This window comes from Ursus americanus, chromosome 20, assembly GCF_024610735.1.
Source record: "Ursus americanus isolate L20-20 chromosome 20, mUrsAme1.1.p, whole genome shotgun sequence".
NCBI lineage: Eukaryota > Metazoa > Chordata > Mammalia > Carnivora > Ursidae > Ursus > Ursus americanus.
The window spans coordinates 7,039,162-7,062,694 of record NC_142146.1 but is presented as its reverse complement, the minus strand read 5'-3'; the positions used below and the strand labels follow the sequence as shown (position 1 = coordinate 7,062,694).

The window sequence follows — 23,533 nt, the reverse complement described above, 5'->3', positions numbered from 1 at the left end:
CATAACCCAGTCAGCCACCAGACAGACGCACAGACATAGCCCCCTGGATCTATGGTCCTGAGAGAGCAACAGCTCTTTTTTTTTTTAAAGATTTTATTTATTTATTCGACAGAGTTAGAGACAGCCAGCGAGAGAGGGAACACAAGCAGGGGGAGTGGGAGAGGAAGAAGCAGGCTCATAGCAGAGGAGCCTGATGTGGGGCTCGATCCCAGAATGCCAGGATCACGCCCTGAGCCGAAGGCAGACGCTTAACGACTGAGCCACCCAGGTGCCCCTGAGAGAGCAACAGCTCTTAATTGCTGCTCAAAACCCAGCTCAACCCATCAGTGTCCCAACTCACCAATGGGCATAACTTCTTTAATGCATCCAAACTGTTCATGAATGAGCAAGGGGGAGCTGTAGTAACGCCGAAACCCCTTTGGCTGGAGAGAAAATGAGAAAGAGAAAGGCTTAATGTCACTGAAGAGATGGAGAAAACCACACAAGAGCTCTGAAAATAATACCAGCTGGTTTCTCCAGGGGCACCCCTCTGTCACCCTTGAAGATGCTGGCTTGTCCTAGAATTTATCCCTGAAGTGGGGGAGCGGGAAGTGCAGGTGGCAATAAGCAAGCTACACTCCACCTAGAAAGCAAGCCCCAGCCCTTCCCTTCCCTTTCCTGCCTCTCCTCCTTCTGCTGACTATAGCAGCTTCCCTTGGTCTAGGCTCCTCATTATCTCCCAGGATACAAATGGACTGGTGTGCTTTATTTCACCACAAATGCCTCGGCAAGGGGAAGCAGACCTCAGAGGGAGGCCAAAAGGACCTTGTATATATGACAAGCCCCCCCCCCCCGCCCTACCAGAGTCATTTGCCTTGTGTTCTAGACTTTGTCATGTTTTTCTGACCTCTCACTCACAGTCTTTGCCTTGGCATATGGGAATCACCATTGGAGGAGGAGGAGGGGAACAGGTGAGGCAGGGGTTTTAGAGAAGAGGACATTGCCAATCAGAGTAAGGAGATGAACTCTCTAAGAACCCTGAGTTACTATATCCCAGTGTTGGAAGGGAACTTTGTGGCCTGGCCCCTACTGGAATTCCAGAATACTCGCCAATGTTCCTGGCAAGCGGTATCTTCCTTTTTTTAAACACTGCCAATGCTGGGGGTAGGTGGGAGGAGCCCTCACTAACCATGGAGGGAGGTCTTTGGTGATATCATCTTTTTGTTAAGACTTGGTATCTACTGATCCTAGGTCTTTTCCCTGGAGCCACAGAATGGGAGAGAATTCCTCTTCTGTATGACAGGTCTTAAAATTTTGAAGGCAGCTGCCATAGCCTAAGTATCTATAGGGTAGACATTCTTGGTCCCTTTGGCAGTTCTTTGGCCATCCTAGTATCAATACCCTCAAAAGGGCTCTGGGTTGCTTTTTATCCACATGTGGCACCAGTACGGAAGCCCATGCTACCAACATGCTATGACCAACCTAGAACGGACCTGGGCCATCTGACCTTCCTTGGTTTGATCACCATGATCTCTTAAAGTGGTGCGTTGATTTTTATTACTCTCTCAATTTTTAGGGCTGTGGTTAAACTCTCTCTCCTTTGTGACATCCACTGAGCTGCCAGCCAATTTAGCACTGAGGTGACCAGCCACCCTAGTTTTTCTGGGCTGAGAGGGTTCCTGGGATGCCTCACTTTCTACTTTAAAACATGGACAGTCCCAGGATGTGGGACTTGCAGTGCTAAAACTGAAAAAGTTCCAACCTGGGACAAGCTGGTCACCCTGTTAAAGACATGGAGTCCTTTTCACATGGGGAACATTTATCTCTCAGGTTGATAAAGCTCCTCTTCTGCTTGATCATTATGCCAACAAAAAAGCCCGGTTGGTAGGCCAGGGATTTGGGGGTTGCCTTCCTAGTGTCTGGCTATCAAGGTGCCACAGGGAAGGAGTTTGGACAGGCAAGGGGTTCTGGGTTCACTCCTGGCACCAGCCCTTACCAGCTTGCCCATGCACCGCTGGGGTGCTAGGCCATCCATGCACTTGTGGTGGATGCTCATCTTACAGGCCTTGCAGCGCAGCCCATGCTTAGCGTTTGCTCCTGTCAGACATGCGTGAGCTTTGGTTAGGATACAGCTTGCCTTTACCTGGTGAGTAGCATGAAGTCCCTGAAAGAGTGGTTACTCCCCAAACCCAGGTCATTCTTCTCTGTGACTTTAGCATGAAGCTTTCGAAATGGACAAGAGCTTATGGTAGATTCTTTAACCTTCTCCCACATCTAGTACCACTTAAGTTACCAGCTTTGGTTTATTTCTACTCCTTTCCTCTTCATTACTCCAGAAAATCTCAGCCTTCTCTTTGTCACTGTTCACTCATTTCAAGCTAGCAAATGACACTCTCTCTGCTCCTCATAGAAGCCACCCATTTTTGCTCCTCTGTATGTCTTGCCAGGGAGTGCAAGTGCTGAAATTTTGCCCATTTTTACCCGAGTTCCTCTCACAGAAGCTGAGCTGTTGGACAGACTCCCAGGAAAATGGCCAATAAAGGGGGAATGGCACGGTCTGTGTGAGAGAGAGGCTGATGGTACTTAAAGTGGGGATGGAAGGCTGGATCCAACACCAGCTCCTGCCTGGTGGAAGAGGAGGAGAAGGTGGGTGGCTGTGAGAGCATTGCTGTAGGGAGTCATGCAGCCTCCTGGGACAAGGAGCCATGATGTGGTGGGAACAAAGGAGGCAGAGGAGAGAGGCACCTTGGTGACCCTGTGCTGCTGCAGTGAAGCTCAAGGTAGCAGTGCTGGGGGGCAAACAAGAAGGCAGGACCAGGGGGGTTTTAGGGAATGGGACAGGTGCTGGCCACCTGCATGCATGTTCTACAGAGCAGCTGGAGGGAGGCTAGGGGAGGATGTCAGAATGGGATGTTTTCTGTCTCCACTTGGTCCAAGACAAGTGGTGTGAGACAGAGCTAGTGAGCTGGAAGGCCCCTCATAGGCTTGCAAAAATAGACTGCCAAGATGGGAGTTTGTAGCTCTTAGATGACCAAGCACATCAAGCACATTAGAAAAGTGAGGAAGGTGGGGGTTGAAGAGGGTTTCCTTGTGGAGCTGTTGAGGTCTTATTCCTTTCATCCTGCTCCTCCCACACAGTGACAAGGGTTGGACCTTCTGTACTCAATCCTACTTAGAGAAGCTTCAAGGAGGTTATTTTAAAAGCTAGGCTTTTAGGTCCCACCTGGAGTCTGTGGGACACAGAGCTGTGGCTACACCCACATGAAGAATGCTGACCAAGAAGACCACTGGACAGGCAATGGGACTCCCTACGTCTCATAGGCATTAAGATGTACATATACCTGGAGACATGAGGCCACAGGTATCCTGCTGCATACACGGCTGACTACAGAAGCAAAATGAGGACACCCCAAGATCATATGTGAAAACCACCCTTTTCTCCACCATCCAAACCACCATTGGCCCTTTTCCAGACTAATTCCTAATTGAACTAGTTTATCTGTTTTTGTCTTTCTCTAATGCATGCACAGTAACCAGAACAATCATTTAAACACAACTTGAATCACCTCTCTTTCTTGAGTAAACAGCTTTCAGTAGGTTCTCCCCGACTTTCTGAGGTTATACAAAATGCTCAGCATGGTGGGGAGGCTTTGTATGATTTGGCGGGAGCTCATATTTGCCTCTATCTCAGGCCAACAGCCTTGTTCGATGTACTATAGTCACACGGTCTTCTGCGAATTCCCTGAAGGCACAAGCTTTTTAATTCCTCAGGGTCTTTCATACATGCTGCCCTAAATGCCTGGAATGTTGTCTCTATCACTCCTCATCTGGCTAGACAATCCTCATCCTTTGGGTTTCTTGTCATTCCTCCCACGAAGCTTTCTTGGCCACATTCCCCCTTTCCTGTCTAAATTATCTTTTTTTAATTATTCTTTCTTACAGCACTCCGTTGTTGTTTTTCACAACATTTACCACAATTATTCATTCGAGAGTTTGTTTTTGTATGCCTTTCCTCCTAGACTGTGAACCCAATGAGGCTAAGTGCTGTGTTTGTTCATCTGCCACTGTGTACCCAGCTCTGAGTATGATGTCTAATAAATATGTATTAAATACATTAACCAACAAATTCTCTCACAGCCACACATGGACTGAAACAGGGGTGACCAACTGAGATAATTCAGTGGAATTGATTCATTGATGGTGTAGAAGCAGCATTCAAGAGCTGAGAAAGGACTTGAAGATCATCTGTGGGTATGATTTTATTCCACAGATGAGAAGCCTGAGGGTCCAGGTCAGAAGAGGGTCCAGGGGCACCTGGGTGGCTCAGTTGTTAAGTGTCTGCCTTCGGCTCAGGGCGTGATCCCGGCGTTCTGGGATCGAGCCCCGTATCAGGCTCCTCCGCTGGGAGCATGCTTCTTCCTCTCCCACTCCCCCTGCTTGTGTTTCCTCTCTCACTACCTGTCTCTCTCTCTGTCAAATAAATAAAATCTTTAAAAAAAAAAAAAGAAGAGGGTCCAGGTCCAGATACTAGGTCCTGCCTAGTATTATGTTTCCTCTGCTTGAGCCTAAAACTTCCTCCCTTCACTGGGGTTAAGGTACATGAAGATATGAATGAGGGTAATTAGACGATTAAAAAAAGGAGTACAAGAACACGATATTCAGCTGGGAAAAGCCACAGGCAAACTCTTGTCTGGACAAAGATCCACAAACCCTTCAGTAGGTATTACCTGAAGATTCCCTTCAAGGAGGTATCATTTAGCACAAAGTGTGTCTGCTCTTATAACCACAGAAAGGCAAAGTGACATATAAACAAACCATAAATTACTGGCTATGTTTTCCTGTTCATAAATACTAGTTGGAAAAGCTCTTTTCCTTTTTTTGAGAGTGGTTACCGCAATGCCTTCTAAACACTAGACTTTGAAAGCAATCATTTATTTCTTTGTTTTCAAATTAGAGAATGCTATTTGTGCCCTATGAGAGAATGTGAGTAAAAGCTTCAAAGAAGAGTTATTTCAGTGTGTGTTGGACTTGAAATAGCACCATTATATATTAAGGTATATTTTCCTTCAGACCCGAACAATGTAATTTCTGTTTTCCTTGTCTGTTCTAATATACTCCACTATTTGAATGAGTCAGATCACCAGCAATAATTTGGTTTTAGGTGTTCCAATTTCTATTGTGGAATAACAGGAGTGACTGAAGAGGAAAGCCTGTATTCTGTGGCTCAGAGAATAGGATAATTCACATCACTTGGTAGTGTTAGTTTACTGTAGCAGGATATGGGAAAGCTATGGTCTGACCCATTACTAGTGAACCCCATCACAAAGGCATCACTGAATGTGACCCTTATGCCTCAGTAAGAGTGGGAAAAACATGATTTTAAATTAGAATCTGTCTCATGCTGGCCCTTTAAACCTAAGAAAGCTACTAACATTCCTGGAGCCTCAGCTGTCTCCTCATCGAATGGCAATACTTCTAAGTTCTCCCAGGGTTGCTAACAGTAATAGTGTTGACATATATGTAAAGGGGATCACATGGATTTAAATACTCAGAAGCATGAAGATGTCACTGGACTTTGAGTAAACATGGTGGACTGGCCAGACAAGAGTCCCCTTTATTCATACCAAAGCCCACTAAAATGTTAGCCCAAGAATAAAAAGTGGTATAAACCCCAAATAACAAGGTTACTGGGAAGAGTGGCAAGCACTGAAGAGAGTTCAACATATAATCAGAAGACAGAAAGCAACTGGAGGAATGGCAAGGAATTTAGTAGAAAAAGGGGAGATTGGATTTTCCAACAGCAACTTGGAAACAGGAAGATTAGGAACTCTCAAAAATTGTGGAATTTCAAAATTCTGAGAGAAAAGACTTTCCAACCTACAATTTTATACCCAGGCAAACTACCAGAAAAGTGTAACTTAGAAGTGTATTGATGCTTTTCAGGTTTGGATGCTGTAATAGATATGGCATTTGACAGATACATGAAAGCATTAAAAAAAAACAATTATAGGTGCATAAAAATTCAAGAGAATTAAAAAGGTGATTTCTAATTGAGGAAATATAAAAACTGTGTAAGGAAAGAAATGTGATCTTGAGTACAATATTTGAATCAGAAGTTAGCAATAGTCACAATAGTGTATACACTGACTATCAAGTTCACACAAAATTGTGACAGAACTACTTGGGAAGATGAGGACAAAGGAACAACAAAGATTGTGCTGTATGTACCTCTTGTGGGAAGGCGAGAGCAAGGCAGAGGGGAAGAAGCAGGGGGTGTTGGAGAGGTGACAGCCAGAGGCCAATTAATGTTTCATTAATCAATAAATAGTAGAGCACAACATTTAGAAATATTGAAATAAACACCAGAAGAGACATTAAAGAAGATGAAAGTGGCTGCCTTTCATAAGTGTCATGGTTATAGGATGAGAAAGTTTCCACTGAAGTATTTTCAGTACCATCTGTACCATATTTAAACTATTCTCATGTCCTACTGTGGCAAAAAGCAAATAAAAATGAAGCTACTGGAAGCTGGGTTGTATCAGCCCCTTGGATTGATGTGGTCTGTGCTTTATGGAGATATAGGGAAAATATGGAGCTAGCTCATCACATTACCATCAGTTCTTCCCTGGGACTTGAACTTCTGGGATAAATCTAAGATAGTTCTAGGAGTTACAGTGGAAAATTGATAAGAATGTTAGTTATGATACTCAAACGGAGTTTGGAATGGATCAATGCAAATCAGGGCAATGCTGAGTGTTTCTGGCACTGGGCTGTTTTATGAGCATGTTATCATTTACCATTATGGATAAGTGAGCCATCTCTAGAGGAACCAAGTGTTGAAACTCTTATGAATAAGGGAGTCTCTATGTAGATATTGGGAGAAATATAAAAGGGATTTTTCTCAATGCAATGGCTAATCAACCACATTGGATGACAGGCTCCTTTTTTTGAAAAATAAAATTGATCACATATATCTATAAAACAGTTGGCCAGAATTGTTTTAGTAACATTTGGCCATTGAGGCATTGCTTAGTCGATTTTCATATTATGTCACTTAAAGATGAAATAGAATAAACCAAGCATTTACAATTAAGACCCCTTAACCAGGAAAATAATATGGAGAATGAGTAAAAATTAATTTGTGTAGAATAACAGTTGTAATTGTTACTAACAATTAGTTTGCATCCAGATTCTCCAACTATGGAATTACTCCTACAATTTATTTGTTTAAAAATTAATGTAATTTATTTTATTTTATTTTTTAAAAGATTTTATTTATTTATTTGATGCACAGAGAGACAGCCAGCGAGAGTGGGAACACAAGCAAGGGGAGTGGGAGAGGAAGAAGCAGGATCCCAGCGGAGGAGGCTGATGCAGGGCTTGATCCCAGAATGCCGGGATCACACCCTGAGCCGAAGGCAGATGCTTAACGACTGAGCCACCCAGGCGCCCCTAAAATTAACGTAATTTAGGTAATGAAAAAGACTCTTTACTATGATTTGGGGAAAAAAAACCTTAAAAAATTTAGAACTATATATATATAAAAATAGAATATCTATAAATAGATCCATAAATATATCTTGGATTACATAAAATACCTATAAATAATTCAAAGGTAAATACAGGTCAAAAAGTTCAAGGACATACCAGCCCCTGTTCTTATGGGTTCAGATACTGGGCCACCTTTGCCCTCTGCTGATGCAGGGGGCCATGCCATGGCTGGGAGAGGAAACTGTGCGAAAGCCTGTATTGAAAGTGTGCAGACACACCGAGGACCAAAAGTCCATGTTACAGGAGGGTCTCAAAGCCAGAGAGATGAGACCAAAAGCAATAGGTGAGTTTTTGGTGCCTGAGCAGACCAGAGGCATTTAAGGGTTAGAAACTATGCAAACAGTAGAAAGATAACAGTATTTTTAAACGAAAGGCTATAACAAAAAAATCTCCGCTGGATAATAAAGATGGGCATAATAATGCAGCTAGCATTATCCATGGGTCCTTTACCCTCAAATGAACACTGACACAAGGGATGGGACAGAATTATGTGGGAATCTGTTAAGAAGCCCTCTGTGATGCGACCCCCTGCCCACTTGCTTTGCCTCATTTTCAGTATATTCCACCTTGACTTCCTTTGTTTTCCTAGCTCATTTGTGGTTCTTGGCAAGGGTGGCTGGATTAGGCTTCTGAAGGGTTGCTCGCACAGCCTCTTCTGCCTTTCTTGTTCAATTGCTAAACAGCTTCTCATCTCGAACCCCTTTTAAATATTCTCCAAAGTTGCCTGCACCCCCCTTCCATTATACAGAACCCATCACTCTCCCCAGCTCCCTCACTGTTCCTAGAGTACCTGTCACAACAGGTTCTCGACATGGGACGCTAGGTAGTTAATTCACCTCTGGAACCTCTGTTGCTAGAAAAGTGCTTGGCTGGTATACTACAGTCCATAAGGAATGATAAGCTTACCCAGGCCTGGGCCAGAGAAGCACTCAGGCTAAGAGAATGCTGGTGGTACATCCCCGTCATTCTATGGAAAGAGCTAGATATCTCCTTGTGGCCCCAAATCCTGGAGGCTTGTGTGACTACTGGGTTCTACTCTATCTGCAGATCTGCACTGTATGGGCCCCCCACTGGACGGTCTTGTTTTTCATACCCATATTCCAATGTGACTGAATCTGGGTTTGCTGGGACTCAGAACTCTCCAGGTCCTGGGTGGCCCTAAAATCCAGGCCAGATACTGTTCCATGCAATGCCTGCCTGACCTAGGAAGTGAGCTGAAAGCTGATTCTTGGAATCATTGTCTCTGTCTCTGCTACTGGCTCTTCATACTCTCCTTGGAGCAGATGTTGAAAACTATCTGGACTGGAATCAGATGAGCCGTGCCCCTTGACTTATGTCATTTTGCTTGTGGACTCCTCCCAGCTAACAGCTTACACTGGCCTCTGAGAACTCCTTCTAGTATGACCTCCCATGACGCCTCCCAGATGACCTACTACAGCGTCTCTGAGCTCTCTGCTGTCCTGGCAGAGATGCTTCAGACTTCCATCATTGCGTTCATCTCATACCTACAACTTGGAAATGCCTGCGCCTCCATACCTAAACATGCCCGATTATAGGAGTGTGTAGGTGTAACCTCAGCCATGGTTCCCTATACTGGTGCAATGAGTTTACAATTGAGTGCACCCATATAAATGATGGCCTGAATGCTCACATGTGGAATGCTGATTTCCAGTATGGGAATGCTTCAATTCTGTATCTTTGGTGGCTTCTTTATTAAAAACTGTGGCTTCAAAATCTAAATAATAACAGGATGATTTGGAAGAGTCAATGCTCTATAGTGGAATTAAAAATAATATATGCAGAACATGGGACGTATTTCCATGACTTTCACATGTGACTTCTTTCTGATGTCAAGTAATGGTGTGGAGATGATCTTTAAGACTGTGAGTCCACACGAAGCCAGTTAAGCCAAATGGAGTCACTGAACATGATTCTCTCTTCTCATATGGACAGAGGTGACTTGAGAGAAAAATAAATGAATGGAGGAAAAAATCAGCATAATTAAGATGGAAGGAGTTTGGTGGTCAATACACACACACTTGTGTGCACGCACACACACACACACACACACACTTGAGATGAAAGAACATTGTACTAGAAGTCAGAAATGAATTCTCACTCTGATTCTGCAGAAAGGAAAGAAAGCGGGAAGGAATTAAAAATTATCGAGGTCTTGTGCACTGTTATGCAGTTTCCTGGATGTTTCTCCATTTTATTAATACTTGTTACCTGTTAAAAGCAAGGCATCATTTTAATGAAGAAGGCAGGGGTAATCAATAATTTTGATGGAAAAGAACGGACGAATGTTGATTTGAGTGAATACATAACTCACTAGCTATGGAACTCAATACTGCAATTTTTTCCCTGTATCTATCCACATAGTCCTGTGAGGTAGGGGATTTTTGTTCTCTCATTGTTACAGAGTGAACTGAAGCCCACGTATACACAGCTAGTGAGGACAGAGATGGGGACGAGGGTCCTGGTCTATACAACTTGGAAGCCTAGCTCTCTTCCCTCATCCCTACTGCCTCCTGCCAGACATCTGCACATGGGCAGATCTCTACCCTGACCTGGTCTGGATTTCTTCTATTGAAATTAAAAGGGAAAAATTACAAAGGCATGATTCTCTCAGCTCTGACTGTTTATGATAATCATAGAATAAAAATACAAGTATGTTACCACAGCTATTGAAGATAGGGTTGGAAGGTTGGAGGAGAATGAGCAAAGAGTTTCTAGATACCAAAGTTTTCCCTGAGAAGATTCTGGGTCAGCAATGGTTCCTGTCCAACATCCTCTTTGGAAGAGGCACTCTGATCATATTTGCGAAGGGTAACAGATACACTTTCACAGCTGACAGATGTGAACAGGAATTTTTTGGATGAGCCAGCCACTGCAGAGATGCGGGTCCATGTCACAGTATGTATAAGGAATTAAAGGCTCCATTGTTCTTAAATACATGCAGAAGGAAAGTGTGGGAAATACAGAGTCTTTCCCATCGCAGACATTGCCAAGCCCGCTAAGCTGGCAATTACTCATGCGATCAATAATGCATTAGGAATCAAGGCTGCAAATGCATTAGCCAATATAAGTGTACACTGCTATTTCATATGTACTTACTCAGGGACTTATTTTTGTTTTGAAAATGACACTGATGTCATAAATGTCCTCATCTTGGTTGATTCTTTTTAAAAGGAGGAGTGGAGTCAAGGTGGAGAAATATAAATGGAAGAATACAAAAGTACAAAAGCAGGATAGCTGTTCTACAACTTAATATAACTTCCATGCATAAATAGTCTTATATTTGTATGTTTGATCTGGATATGTGTGCAAAGACATGCACACATAATACATGAATGTACCATAGCGAGGTGGAAGAAGTTGGACTTAAGGTATCAAAAGATTGAGATATTAGTCCTTAGCTCTGAGACCTTGGATGGGCACCTGTCCTCTGACCTCAGTCTCCTCATCTGAGAAAGGGTGTCATGAGCACGAAGTGGAAAAACCAAGGGGCCCTCTTTTTAGTAAGCACAACTCAACATGCAAAAGCAAATGGTAACAGGGCTAGAAAGTGCATCACCTGCAGCTCTAAATGGTGGCTTTCTGAGGCCACGATTTCCAGATTCCTTAAGGCTGAGCTGGATGTTCCAAACTCAGGATTCAATGAGGCATGACCCAGATAGAGCACAGTCTACATTCTACTCTCCTGTGTGTACTACACCCAAATCCCCACACTCAGTTTACAAATAAGCAAGGTGATCCTTGCTCTGTAAAGTTTTACCTCAAATACCTTTGAAACATGAGTACAGCATCAAATACTAAAGAAATGTATTATTTATAGAAGAATTCTCTCCATTGATCTTTTATAATAAGATTCATACTTATTTATTAACTATTAATACTTTTATTTAAAAATACTTACACATTTAAATACCATAATATAAATAATTATATTTTCTTTATATATTAATGTGATAAGCTAATTATTTCGGACTTTTAACACCTGATGCAGACCAAGCTGATTAAAGTTTCACCAGCCGTGGCCAATGGAGAGAATTAGAACTAGAGGTTAAAGCCCATGTGGACTGTCAGTTGCACGACATCGATCCCTCAGCTTTCTACGAGAACGTCTGCAGGGCAAAACTGGGCCTTCATCTGGAGCATCTCTGTATTAAAGGGCCACATATATCCCTGGAGGGTCTGTATCAAAGGACCACACTGGGAAAAGTTTGAGATTGAGGAGAGAATATTCAAACAAACAAACATTCCCCAAACAAAGCAAAACAAAATGAATGGGTAGGCACTTTCATCCACACTCTAGAAAGATGGACCACTGGAGATGTGAAGCTTCACACTTCAAATCAGACTAGGATTTGGGAAGCTCTGGAAGGGATTGTGGAGAGAAGCTGTCAGAACCGAGAATGTCGTTCTGTTGACATGGGTGGGTTCCTCCCTTGCCTTCATTTGCCACTTTGATTTTAGGGAAGCAGGTGAGAAAAAGGAGGCTGAGAGCTGGGGAGGACCATGGAGCTTAACCTTCTCTGGAGTTTACCCTTCAGGATGGAGAGGGGACAGAATTACTCCTCTGTAAGAATCTCGCCCATGCTGAGCACGCCACCAATGACATTTTTACGACATTCACCACAGCATTAGAAATGCTTTCTTGTCATCTAGTGCAGTATTTTTAAAATGTAGCTTACAAGCTAATCAAGTGAAGGCATAATTACCAGGAGGAAGGCAGATAACTCCCAATTCCTTCTTTGAAAAACACTTTATATCTCAAGAATCTGGAGATTCTGATAATAGAATGGAGGATTTCTCCAGAAGAAAACTCATCAACCATGCAAAGCTTGGCCATAAAGGAGTTTTCTTGTTTTTTTTGGTTTTTGTTTGTTTTATCTTCCTGAGGAGTTAAACTAGGGGCAAGAAAAGTGTCTCTGTAAAGGGCAAGAGAGTACATATTTTAGGTTTTGCAAGCCATGCATTTTCTACTATATCTATTCCACTCAGCCATTGTAGCATGAAGCAGACACAAGTAACAAGTAATCAAATGAGCATGGCTATGTCTCCATAAAACTCTATTTAGAGACACTGAAATTTAAATTCATATAATTTTCATATGTTATGAAATATTCTTCTCTAGATTTTCTTTCAACAATTAAAAAATGCAAAAACCATTCCTATCTCATGGTTTGAAATAGGCAGTGGGCCAGATTTGGCCTGTGAGCCACAGTTTTTTCCTTTTCCCAGTATTTTTTTAAATTGAGGCACAATTCACATAACATAAAATTGACCTCCATACAGTGAAGAATTCAGTGGCATCTTGTACATCTGCAATATTGTGCAGTCACCACTTCTAATTCTGAAACATTTTCATCACCCCAAAAGGAAATCCCATTACCCATTAAGCAATTATGTCCCATTCTTTCCTTCCCCAGCTTCTGGAAACTATCAATCTGCTTTGTGTCTCTATGGATTTACCTATTCTCGCTATTTCATATAAATAGGATCATCAATCTGTGGCCTTTGTGTCTGGGTTCTTTCACTTAGTTTGGTCTTGAGGTTTATCCACATGTACCAGTATCTCATTCCTTTTTATGGCTGAATATTCCATTATATGCAGTCTAGTTTATTATTAGAAGTAGCTATTAAACTAATTACTCATAGAAAAAGATTTCTGATTTAAGCTCTTAGTGAGGTGGGATAGAAGGATATTCTATAATATAATAAAAGATACACACATGAAATGAGTCTGTCTGATACTTAATGAGGAAACATTAGAAACTCTCTCTCACCAGTAAACTGCTCTCATCATTACCAGACACCCATCTGGCTAAATTCAATAGTCAAAGTTTATCCCATAACTGATCTACCAGTAGTAGCATTTGATAAGGCTGATCACTCTCTTTAACATTTTTCTTTCTTGACTTCTAAGACGGTATATCTTCTTGGCTTATCTCTACCACACTAGCACTTTTTTATGGTCTCTTGCTGGTCCTTCCTCCTCTACCCAACTTTTTAAGATTGAAGGGCCCCAGGGCTCAGTCCTTGGTCCTCTTCTCTTTTCTGTCTGCACTTACTCCCTTCGTCATATCATCCAACCTATCCCTTTAAATACTATTTACATGCTTACAACTTCAATATTTTTATCTTTTACCTAGAAAAGGCCCTCAAACTCCCAATCTACTTACACACTGGCTACTTAGACATTTTTCTACTTGGCTGTCAAATAAACATTTCAAACTTCAACACGTTGCAAACTGAATTAGTGATTTTCCCCCCCAACACCTGCTCCAGAACCTATTTGACCTGCAGTTTCCCCATTTCACTTGATGGCAACTTCATTTTTCCAGTTACTTGGGCCAGAAACCTTGCTGGTAGCATCCCTGTCTACTAATTTCCTCATGCAGCCTGTATGCAGAAAATCCTGCTGGGTACCTCCTCAAAATATATCAAGAATCTGGACCCTTCTCAGTTCTTCCTGCTGTTCCCTGATCTCTGACCTGCACTGCTGTGACAGCCTCCTGACTGTCCTCTCTGCTTCAATCCTTCCTTTGGACAGGAGTCCCATCTCTCCAAAGTCTTAGAAGCCGTTATTCTTCACATAGCAGCTAAAGAAACCTTTTGGAAATATCATTAAAGTCCTATAATTTCTTCATAGAGTAAAAGCCAAAGTCCTCATAATGGTCTACAGAGTCACACAAGAGCTCTGTCCTCCGCTCTTCTGCTCATCACTCACTCTGCTCCACTGCACACTGGGCCGTTACTTAGCATACCAGGCACAATCCTGCCGTAGGCTTTAGCTCTAGTTGTTTCCTTCACTTGGGATGCTCTTTCCTCAGAGTTTTCTCACCTTAAGCAAGTCTTGCTCAGGTCTGATCTCAACAAGCTTACGCTGACCACTTCCTGTGATACAGCAATCTATCCCTTTCTTCTGAACTCCTGATCTTTCTCACCTTGATTTACATTGTTGTTCCTTTCACATCACTTAGAACCTTGAAAACCCATCCATTCGTCTATCTATCCATCCATCATTCCTCCATCCACCATCTCCCCGATGAAAATGTCAACTTTACAAGGGCCAGCACCTTTTCCTGGTTTATTCACTACTACATTCTAAGTGCTTAGAACAAGATCTGGTAGAGAGGAAAGGCTCCACAAGTATGTGCTGAATGAATTCTTTTTAAGTTTGAAAGAAGACAAAGATGCCTGATGTTATGAATACTCAGCATGGTATTATTAAATAAGAAAAGAAAAAATATGTGTTGAAGGGATGCCAATTTTCTCCAAATAGTTTTGCAAATTCACCAGGATTCCAGTTGAAATCTCAATGGGATTTGGGTGGGGGACTTCATAAAGTGATTCTAAAATTAATCTTGAAGAATAAATGCTTGGGAATAGCAAAACATTTTTGAAAAAGAATCTATGATAATCCACAATAATAATTAAACCAGAGAGCTATTGGCGCTGAACAGGCAAATAAAATAACCAATGAAGTGAATTGAAAACCAAAAAATATACTTAAGTATCTTTAAGAATTTAATGATCAATAAAAGTGACTTTTGAATCATCAGTGGAAAGAGGGATTATTCAACAAATTTTGATGAATCACCTGCTAAATTATTTGGGGGAAAAGACCAGATACTTAATTTATAACATATTCTGAAATAAAGTTTGGATGGGTTAAGAAATTTACATAAAAGTTGAAACTATTAGAGGTGCCTGGGTGGCTCAGTTGGTTAAGCATCTGACTCTTCATTTCAGTTCAGGTCATGATCTCAGGGTCCTGAGATTGAGCCCTTTGTGTTGGTCTCCTCACTCAGTAGGGAGTCTACTTAGATTCTCTCTCTCCTTCTCCCTCTGCCCCTCCCCCTGCTCTTTCTCTCTCTCTCTAAAATAAATAAATAAAACCTTAAAAAAGTTGAAACTATTAAATTAATTGTAGAAAACATAAATACTAGCTTATTTATTCCTGATTAGAGAAGCTCTAAGTATGATTTTATGAGAGAAAACAATATACCAAAAGATTGATAAATTTGATTACATTAAAATATACTCACTAATAAAAAAACTGAAAGGCAGGTAAATTGGGGAAAATATGTGCCTTATAAAATTCAGGATATTATACTGTATTATGTGGGATTGACGAGCATTTCTTACCAATTAAAAGGGAAAGATAAATAAGCCAAAAGATTTATTGTGCAAGGACATAACCTGACAGCTTATAAAATAAATCGAATTAAAAGTTAAGCATTTATTAAGTGGCATACTTAATTAGTAATCAAAGAACTGGAAATAAAATAGCAAGATATCCATTTTTCCTCTATCAAATGTGCGAAGATTTAAAAAAATCAAAAAGAAAACCATCAGTGCTTGGATGTGGGGTGATGGGTAATTCCACACACTGCTGCTAGCCCTTAATTTGGAGGCTTAATTTGTTAATTTGGGAACATGCGCAGGTTAATTTGGGACCATGTACCAAAAACTTTAAACAGATGCATAATTCTTTGCTATAGCAATTTCAATTGGCCTTAAAAAATAACTAAATATGTCTGCAAAGACTGAACTACAAATATGCCTGCCTTTGTTTTGTGAATATCACAAAACAGGAAATAACTAAAATATCACAGAATAAGGTATTAGTTAATAAAAGCTTGGAAAACCCATAACCAAAATGCTTTTGGCTACTGGGACAATTTTTTTATTTGATAACGATTGACATACTATAATGCTCACAGTATAATGTTAGTGTCAAAATATGGGTAATACACCACAATACTTAGAAAACCCTCATTTAAAATGAATATCACATACATGTCAAGAAAGTCTGACAGGGCATATGCAGACATTAATAGTATTTCTACCTGTGGTGGAATTATAAATATTTTTAGTTCTTGTTTATTTGTATTTTCTCATTTTCTATACGGAGTAAATTTCCCTTTTGTAATGAGAAATAAGATACTACATAATTTTTAAAGGAAGTGCAATTATTTTTGAAGAATTATAAAAATAAGGTCACACTGAGATGAGAGGAATCACCCTGGTGGTGTGGTTTTGGGAGTTCCCACTGTGGGGAATTTGTGGTTGGGGTTGGGAGGGTGACAGCTTGGGAAAAAAAAGGTGACAGCAACTCTCCCCCATCTCCACTCACCACGACCTTGGCCTCAGGTGGAATGGAGAGTGTTGTCCTGGATGCCAAGTCCCGCCAATTCTACAAGGCCCTGGCTGCCCAGTTGCTCCTGTGCTGTAGGCCCCGTGCATGCTGACATGCACAGTGGGCTTTGTCTTCCTTTCCTGGAACAACATCCTTCGAGGTGGAGCCTTCCTCTGGGTTCCTCAGAGCACATCATGTAGCAGAGCTCGTAGACTATTCCATCTCAACTACCTCTAGCTGGCAAGGCAAAAGTGCCCATCGACCCCTGACCCCCAAACCCTCCTTTTTTTTTTTCAAAACTTAGTGGATAGCTTTCATTGCTTTCTAGATTCCAAAGCCTTTTTTTTTTTTAGGGAGAGAGAGGGTGCATGCGTGCACACATGTGCATGAGTGGGAGTGAGCAGAGGCAGAGGGAGAGAGAATCTTTTTTTTTAAAGATTTTATTTATTTATTCAACAGAGATAGAGACAGCCAGCGAGAGAGGGAACACAAGCAGGAGGAGTGGGAGAGGAAGAAGCAGGCTCATAGCAGAGGAGCCTGATGTGGGGTTCGATCCCACAACGCCAGGATCACACCCTGAGCCGAAGGCAGACACTTAACCGCTGTGCCACCCAGGCGCCCCTGGGAGAGAGAATCTTAAGCGGACTCCTGCTGAATGCTGAGTCCCACTCAGGGTTTGATCTCAAGACCCTGAGATCATGACCTGAGCTGAAATCAAGAGGCAGATGCTTAACCTACTGATCCACCCAGGTGCCCTTCAAAGTCTTTTTTTTTCAAATTCAACTTTTCTGAGCAGTTTCTCAGTCTCTGCACTAGTGACATTTGCAGCCTGACATTTGCTGTGTGTGTGATGGGCTGTCCTGGATAGCAGCATCCCAGCCCTCTGTCAGCCTGATGCCAGTAGCACTCTTTGTCCAGAATTGTGACAACCGAAAACAACACCAGGCATTGTCAAATGTCCCTGGAGATAAGGCTGCCAGATAAAATACAGAAAGTCCAGTTAATTTTTAATTTAAGATAACAAATTATTTTTTTTAGATTTTATTTATTTATTTGACAGAGAGAGAGAGACAGCCAGAGAGAGACGGAACACAAGCAAGGGGAGTGAGTGAGGAAGAAGCAGGCTCCCAGCAGAGAAGCCTGATGCGGGGCTCGATCCCAGAACACCGGGATCACACCCTGAGCCAAAGGCAGACGCTTAACGACTGAGCCACCCAGGTGCCCCAACAAATTATTTTTTGATATACGAATATCTCAAATCTTGCATGGGATAACTGTGTCCCAAATAATGCCTGTGACACACTTAAACTAAAAAAATCATTGGTTGTTTTTCTGAAATTCAAATTTAACTGGGTGTCTTGTCTTTTTACTTGCTAAACCTTGAATCCCTATCTGAGGGGCAAAATCACCCCCTGGTTGAGAACTGCAGGTGAAAGTCAACAACTATTTTCAGCCCTCTTTTAGAGCTGATGGAAATGAAGCTTTTGGGGAGGGAAATCCTCGGTTTAAGGCCACATGGAGATAAGGGTGGAGAGGAGATCTGAACCCAATTATCCTGATTACAAATTCCCTCTTCCTTCCTGCACACAGAACTACTTGTCTTTTCTCCTTTTCTCCTGAAAACTGAGAGACCACTGGTATCAGGGCCACGGGCTATGTAGCCTGTGCTCAGGACCACCAAGGATTACGTTCTTGCCATATGTTCTCTGTAATACAACAATCCCTTGAAGTTAGTTATTATTCCACACTTAACAGATGGAAAATTAAGGATCAGAGAATTTAAACAATTTACCCAAGTCTATTTAGCTGGTAAGTGGCAGGGCTGCAATCCTAAAGCAGGTCTGACTTAATCCATACTCAACATTGCATCTCTGGCTGGTGTCCTTTGCTTATTTATTTCTTCCCCTCAATCAACCAGGTTTGATGAAATATTTTAGATATATTTTCTGGCTGCATCATGGTACCCGATCTTTGATCCATCACATTTGAAAATCAGGGATAAAAGGATGAACTGGTTCAGAATTCTTTTCTTTTCTTAAAAGATTTTATTTATTTATTTTGAGAGAGAGAGAGCAGAGGGGAGGGACAGAGGGAGAGAGAGAAGCACACTTCCCTGCTGAGCAAGGAGCCCCAGATGGGGCTCGATCCCAGGACCCTGGGATCATGACTTGAGCCAAAGACAGATGCTTAACTGACTAAGCCACCCAGGTACCCATCAGAACTCTTCTCAAATAGTATTTCAGGTAAAAACCAAGCAGTGTAACCACCTGGTTTGCTTTTTGGATATGGTGACTCCCATGTGAGAAGTCTACTAAAAGAACAGAGAGGCAGCGGTTAACATGGACAAATCTGTAGGCTTTATCATCAGTTTCTGAGAAATTACGAGTTGACTCCTTGTTAATATTTTTTTAAAGCAAATATGGCATACTTGGCTCTTTGTACTCAATGGGGAAGTCTAAGGCTTATAATGAGTTTGGTAGGAAGCGGTAAACTCTTATTCATCCTTCAATGCCCACCTCAAAGGCCACATTCTTTATGGAACTTTCATTGACCTCTTCCTCTTTAGGTAGAACTATTGTTCCCTCGGTTGGGTTTTCCCGGCACTTTTTATATGCATTGGTGCATGTGTTTACATGTATATGTGTATCCTCAATTATTTATTAAGCTTCCCATATTTATTATCTATGGAAAGAAAAATGAAATTTATGCAAGAGACAAAGTTAGAGATCCTATGAAAATTTAAAATGAGCTCTTTTCTCTATTTCTGTACCTTATTTCTCTTTTCCCAGTACCTACAGCAAGGCCTTCCACATAAGTCTTAGTGACTTGCTGAGTTAAGAGTATCACCTGCATTTTAGGTGTCCTTTGTTGGGAGTATAGTTCTTTTTTAATTTAAAAAAAAAAATTTTAAAGATTTTATTTATTTGAGAGAGAGAGCTCATGTGTGGAAGACAAGGAGCAGGAGGGAGGAGAAAAGGGAGAGGGAGAAGCAGACTCACTGCTGAGCAGGGAGCTTGACGCAGGGCTTGACACCGGACACCTGATACCCGGGACCCCTGGGATTATGACCTGAGCTGAAGACAGATGCTTAATCCACTGAGCCACCCAGGCACCCCAAGAATGTCACAGATTTTAGTCAGGAAGATCCTTAGCGCCTTGTAACTTAAAGTGTGGCCTACAGATCAGCATGATTGGCATTACCTAAGACCCTGTAGGAATGCAGAATCTCAGGATATGGTTGGCAGACCCACTAAATCAGGATATGCATTTCACCAAGACTTCCAGGTGATTTGCTTGCATATTCAATTTCTGAGAAGTCGTGCTTTTGAGATCAGTAGCCTAAAGATGGCAGATATATAGTATGCGTAGTGAAGAAGTTCTTCATTTTGTATACATGGCAGACACCACTCATCAATCACAATAATTTTCTCACTGAGCAGCTTTAGAAGTTTCTCTGGGCAATCACTGCCAATCAATTAGTATGGAAGCCAGTTTGTACCCTCCCCTCCCTGATCTAGCTAACTCTCTCATTTTACAGATAAAGAAACATGTGATCTGACAAACATTACACCACTCCTTCACAGTAGAGCTGTATTAAACTACTAGTGTTCAGCCCCCTGCTCAATGTTCTTGTCGCACCATGCTGGGAAGTTAGGCAGACACAGCTCAAACCAGGACTTAACGATTCTTTCTCACCACCCCCAAAAGAGCCCTATGTTACCTGTCACTGTCCTCATAATGTGGTGTACTAGAAAGAGCTTAAGTTTTGCACCTAGAGCAAGACAGCTTAAACTGCCCCCAAACTTTAGATATCACTCAATACTTAGAAAGTTTTCTGCTAAAAGGGAAAAAAGGGAGCATATTTTCCATCACAGCTGAACTCTAGTCACGGGCCCCTGATTAAAAATAACCCTCCTATCTCTCCTCTACTTCACTTGAACAAGATGGTTTCCAAGTTTTCCGGGAAACTCGCTAATAGAGTAATTCACCAGTGACTTGAAATGCCATTAAGCAAGCAGAAAGGACCACTAAAAATGGGAAGACCCCTGGACCATTTTTCCCTGCCTATATTCCCCACTCCTTGCTATGCTACATCTTTCCAACCCCCTCTTAGCTTAAAAAAAATTAATGGCATTCATTGTTTATAAATGCTTCTGTTGATCTTTCCTATTTCGGTTCCTGACTGCTAGTGGAAAAACTCTCCCTACTTCCCCCGCCCCTCACCCGCACTGAGCTTTAAAAATAGCAACGGGAGTTGGGTTGGCTCAGGGCTTTGTGTTTGGAGACCATAGCCTTTGCCCTCTGGGTCATTAGTTCACATCATAATACCATGGCCAACAAGCTTTCCTTCTGTTACGTGTGTTTGGCTTCAAATGTTGAGAGAAGACATCCTCCTCAATGATCAATTTCCCATGACCATTTAGGAACTATCTGAACTTGACACTGCTGATCTTGGTATTGATAATCCCTGGTGCTCTGTCTTCTCCCTTGTCTGGGTCCTGGGGTTTTTACTGTTTCATTTGCTTTCTTCAGGACTGTTCTAGCATAAGGCTTGAGAATTTGCAATTCTTCTTAGGTCTCCCAGGAATGGACTGGCCAGTCTAGGTTATACTCCTTCTCTCCATCCCCAAAGTGCTTGCCTAGGAATTTGGCATACTGTTAATATCCACCTTTCCTACACAAAGATGGCTTTAATAACAATGACTGACTTTTGAGTTTCATAGTCCACAAAGAATATTCACGTGTGTCATTCTATGTAGTTATCAGTAAATTCCAAGAAATAGATATTGTAATTTTCAATTCTGTTTGAAAGACACTTGTCGAGAGAAGGTCCATCAGCTGTCCGAGGTCACTCAATCTGCTAAGTGCAGAGCGAGAATGCCATACCCACCCTGACTCCTCTGCACCATTCGGCCTCTCCTGCTCCCTTCTGCACGTCTGCATTTTGAGTTTGTTTGCAATGATCCATTTACAGATGTTTGCTTGTGCCACTGATGATGACTGTCAGGGGTAGTGAACAAAGTTTCACTTTCTACAAATCTGATGGGACAAAGCTCTTGCTTCTTTGCTTTTATTGGCTCCTGGAGGTTTTAGAATAAGTGTCAAGTCAGGGGAGCTAGAGTGTAATTCTTTAGGCAATGAGACAGTGAAACATTCCTGAGAAAAGTAGTAATTTGATGTCAATTTGTTTTCAGATGAGGTTTGGCAGCAGTGTGTAAAGTAGATGAGGAGGCAGAGATGGAGAAAAAGAACACGACTGGGAAGTTCTTGAAATAGTTCATGTGAGATGTGCTGGATGAAGCCTGGGCTGGGGTGGGAGCGGTGGGGGAGAGAGGAGGGGCCTGACCTGACTACAGAGAAGTCACAGAGTGTGTGCATGGATGGAGTTTCTGGACAAAGGGGCCAGGGAGGAGTCAATGATGGCCTGGAGATTTCGGCCAGGAGCTGAAAGCCTGCAGGTGCCACCTGCCCCAGCAGGAGAGGTCCTCAGTGATGTGATAGATTTTATAAGGAAAGACGTTGCTCTGTGCCCCTGTGGACATATTTAAGAATGTCAGCATTGCCAAGGCATCTGGGCAGCCAAGTTCTGGCTGTCGAAGTGAGAGCCTGGGCCTGGGGAGAGAAGGCAGGCAGGCAGCAGCTCATGCTCCCTGGGGTGGAAAGACAGGAAACAAGGAGAAGCAAGGAAAGTTACTATAAGTGGACACAACTGTTTTTGGATACCGTCTCATTTAATCTTTATACCAAATCTACCAGATCAGCTTTTTTCATTTCTATTTTTAAAATAAGAAAATGGATGCCCAGAAAATGTTCCTTGAGATGTCCTTTTCAAACAGGGATGTCAGGCTGATCTCATACAAAATGATATAGACCTTCTGGATAGAACTAAGTCAGGCTGGTTCACTGTCCCTCCTCAGTTTTAATAAGTCATTCTGGTTACTTCTCTTTATGGCTTTAGAACAGGGTAAAGGTGGTGCTTGGATATCGTGGACAGGCTGAAGTGATGTGAATTCTTTAGACAATGTTCTTGCTGTGGCAATGGAAGCATGCACTTCCCTGACTGAAGGTGTGAGTGCATGCGTGGTGTGTACATGTGTGTACTCCCACATTTGTTCGTTGTTATGTTGTCGGGGTGGGGAGGAAAGGGTCACAATAGGCTTTTGGATTTTCTCTCCAAGTAAGCTTAGCACGTGACAGAGTAGTCTATACTTTGTTTTTTCTGCTTCAGCAACTGAGTGGGGCTTGATAAACTAAAAAGAGAATGCTTTAGTAGCATTTAGCCATGTATTTCTCCCCACCTTGCCCACCACCCTCCAGCCGCAGTCCTGAATAGCTGGGTCACAACGCACAGGTGCCACACACACACACACACACACACACACACACGGCCTGATGCTTTGAGCCCCAGACGCACACAAGGAGCTGCCCTATATTTTACTACCAGCCTAGTTCTGTCATTTTATGATGCGGTATCCACTGTGGCTGACAACCAACGGGACCATTGTAAAGTAGGTCAGTGGAACAGTCTCCATTAAGGCAGCTGAATGGAAGTGTCGGCTACACATTTTCCAACAGGTCTGCATCTCCCCTATTCATAACTGGAGATGGCCTGTTCCTGTGGTTCTCCAGCCTCCAAACACAGAATTAATAATGGGTCCAAAGGCAGGCAGCCTCTCTACATTTGTCTGTCATGACTTGGTCTGAATCTCAAGCAGGAACGCGTGAATCAGCAGCATCATGGTCGGGAAAAGGTTTTGCAGTTTCATGTTTAGAAAACTCTCAAAGCGGGGCGCCTGGGTGGCACAGTGGTTAAGCGTCTGCCTTCGGCTCAGGGCGTGATCCCGGCGTTCC

The 23,533-nt window shown here is 42.3% G+C and overlaps 1 protein-coding gene across 7 annotated transcripts in view; it reads right to left on the bottom strand.

Moving 5' to 3' along the window:
• The window catches only part of STAC (SH3 and cysteine rich domain), a 147,282-nt gene that overhangs the window by 51,304 nt on the left and 72,445 nt on the right, over positions 1-23,533 (bottom strand). For 5 of the 7 annotated variants that reach the window (XM_087870074.1, XM_087870073.1, XM_087870076.1 and 2 more), the window contains 2 exons: positions 1,976-2,076; positions 341-422 (listed from right to left, as the gene is read on the bottom strand). The exons of the other annotated variants lie outside the window; for them this stretch is intronic. In XM_087870074.1, coding sequence (XP_087726200.1) covers positions 341-422; positions 1,976-2,076 — 183 coding nt within the window. The remainder of the gene's footprint in view (positions 1-340; positions 423-1,975; positions 2,077-23,533) is intronic. 7 annotated transcript variants of the gene reach the window in all.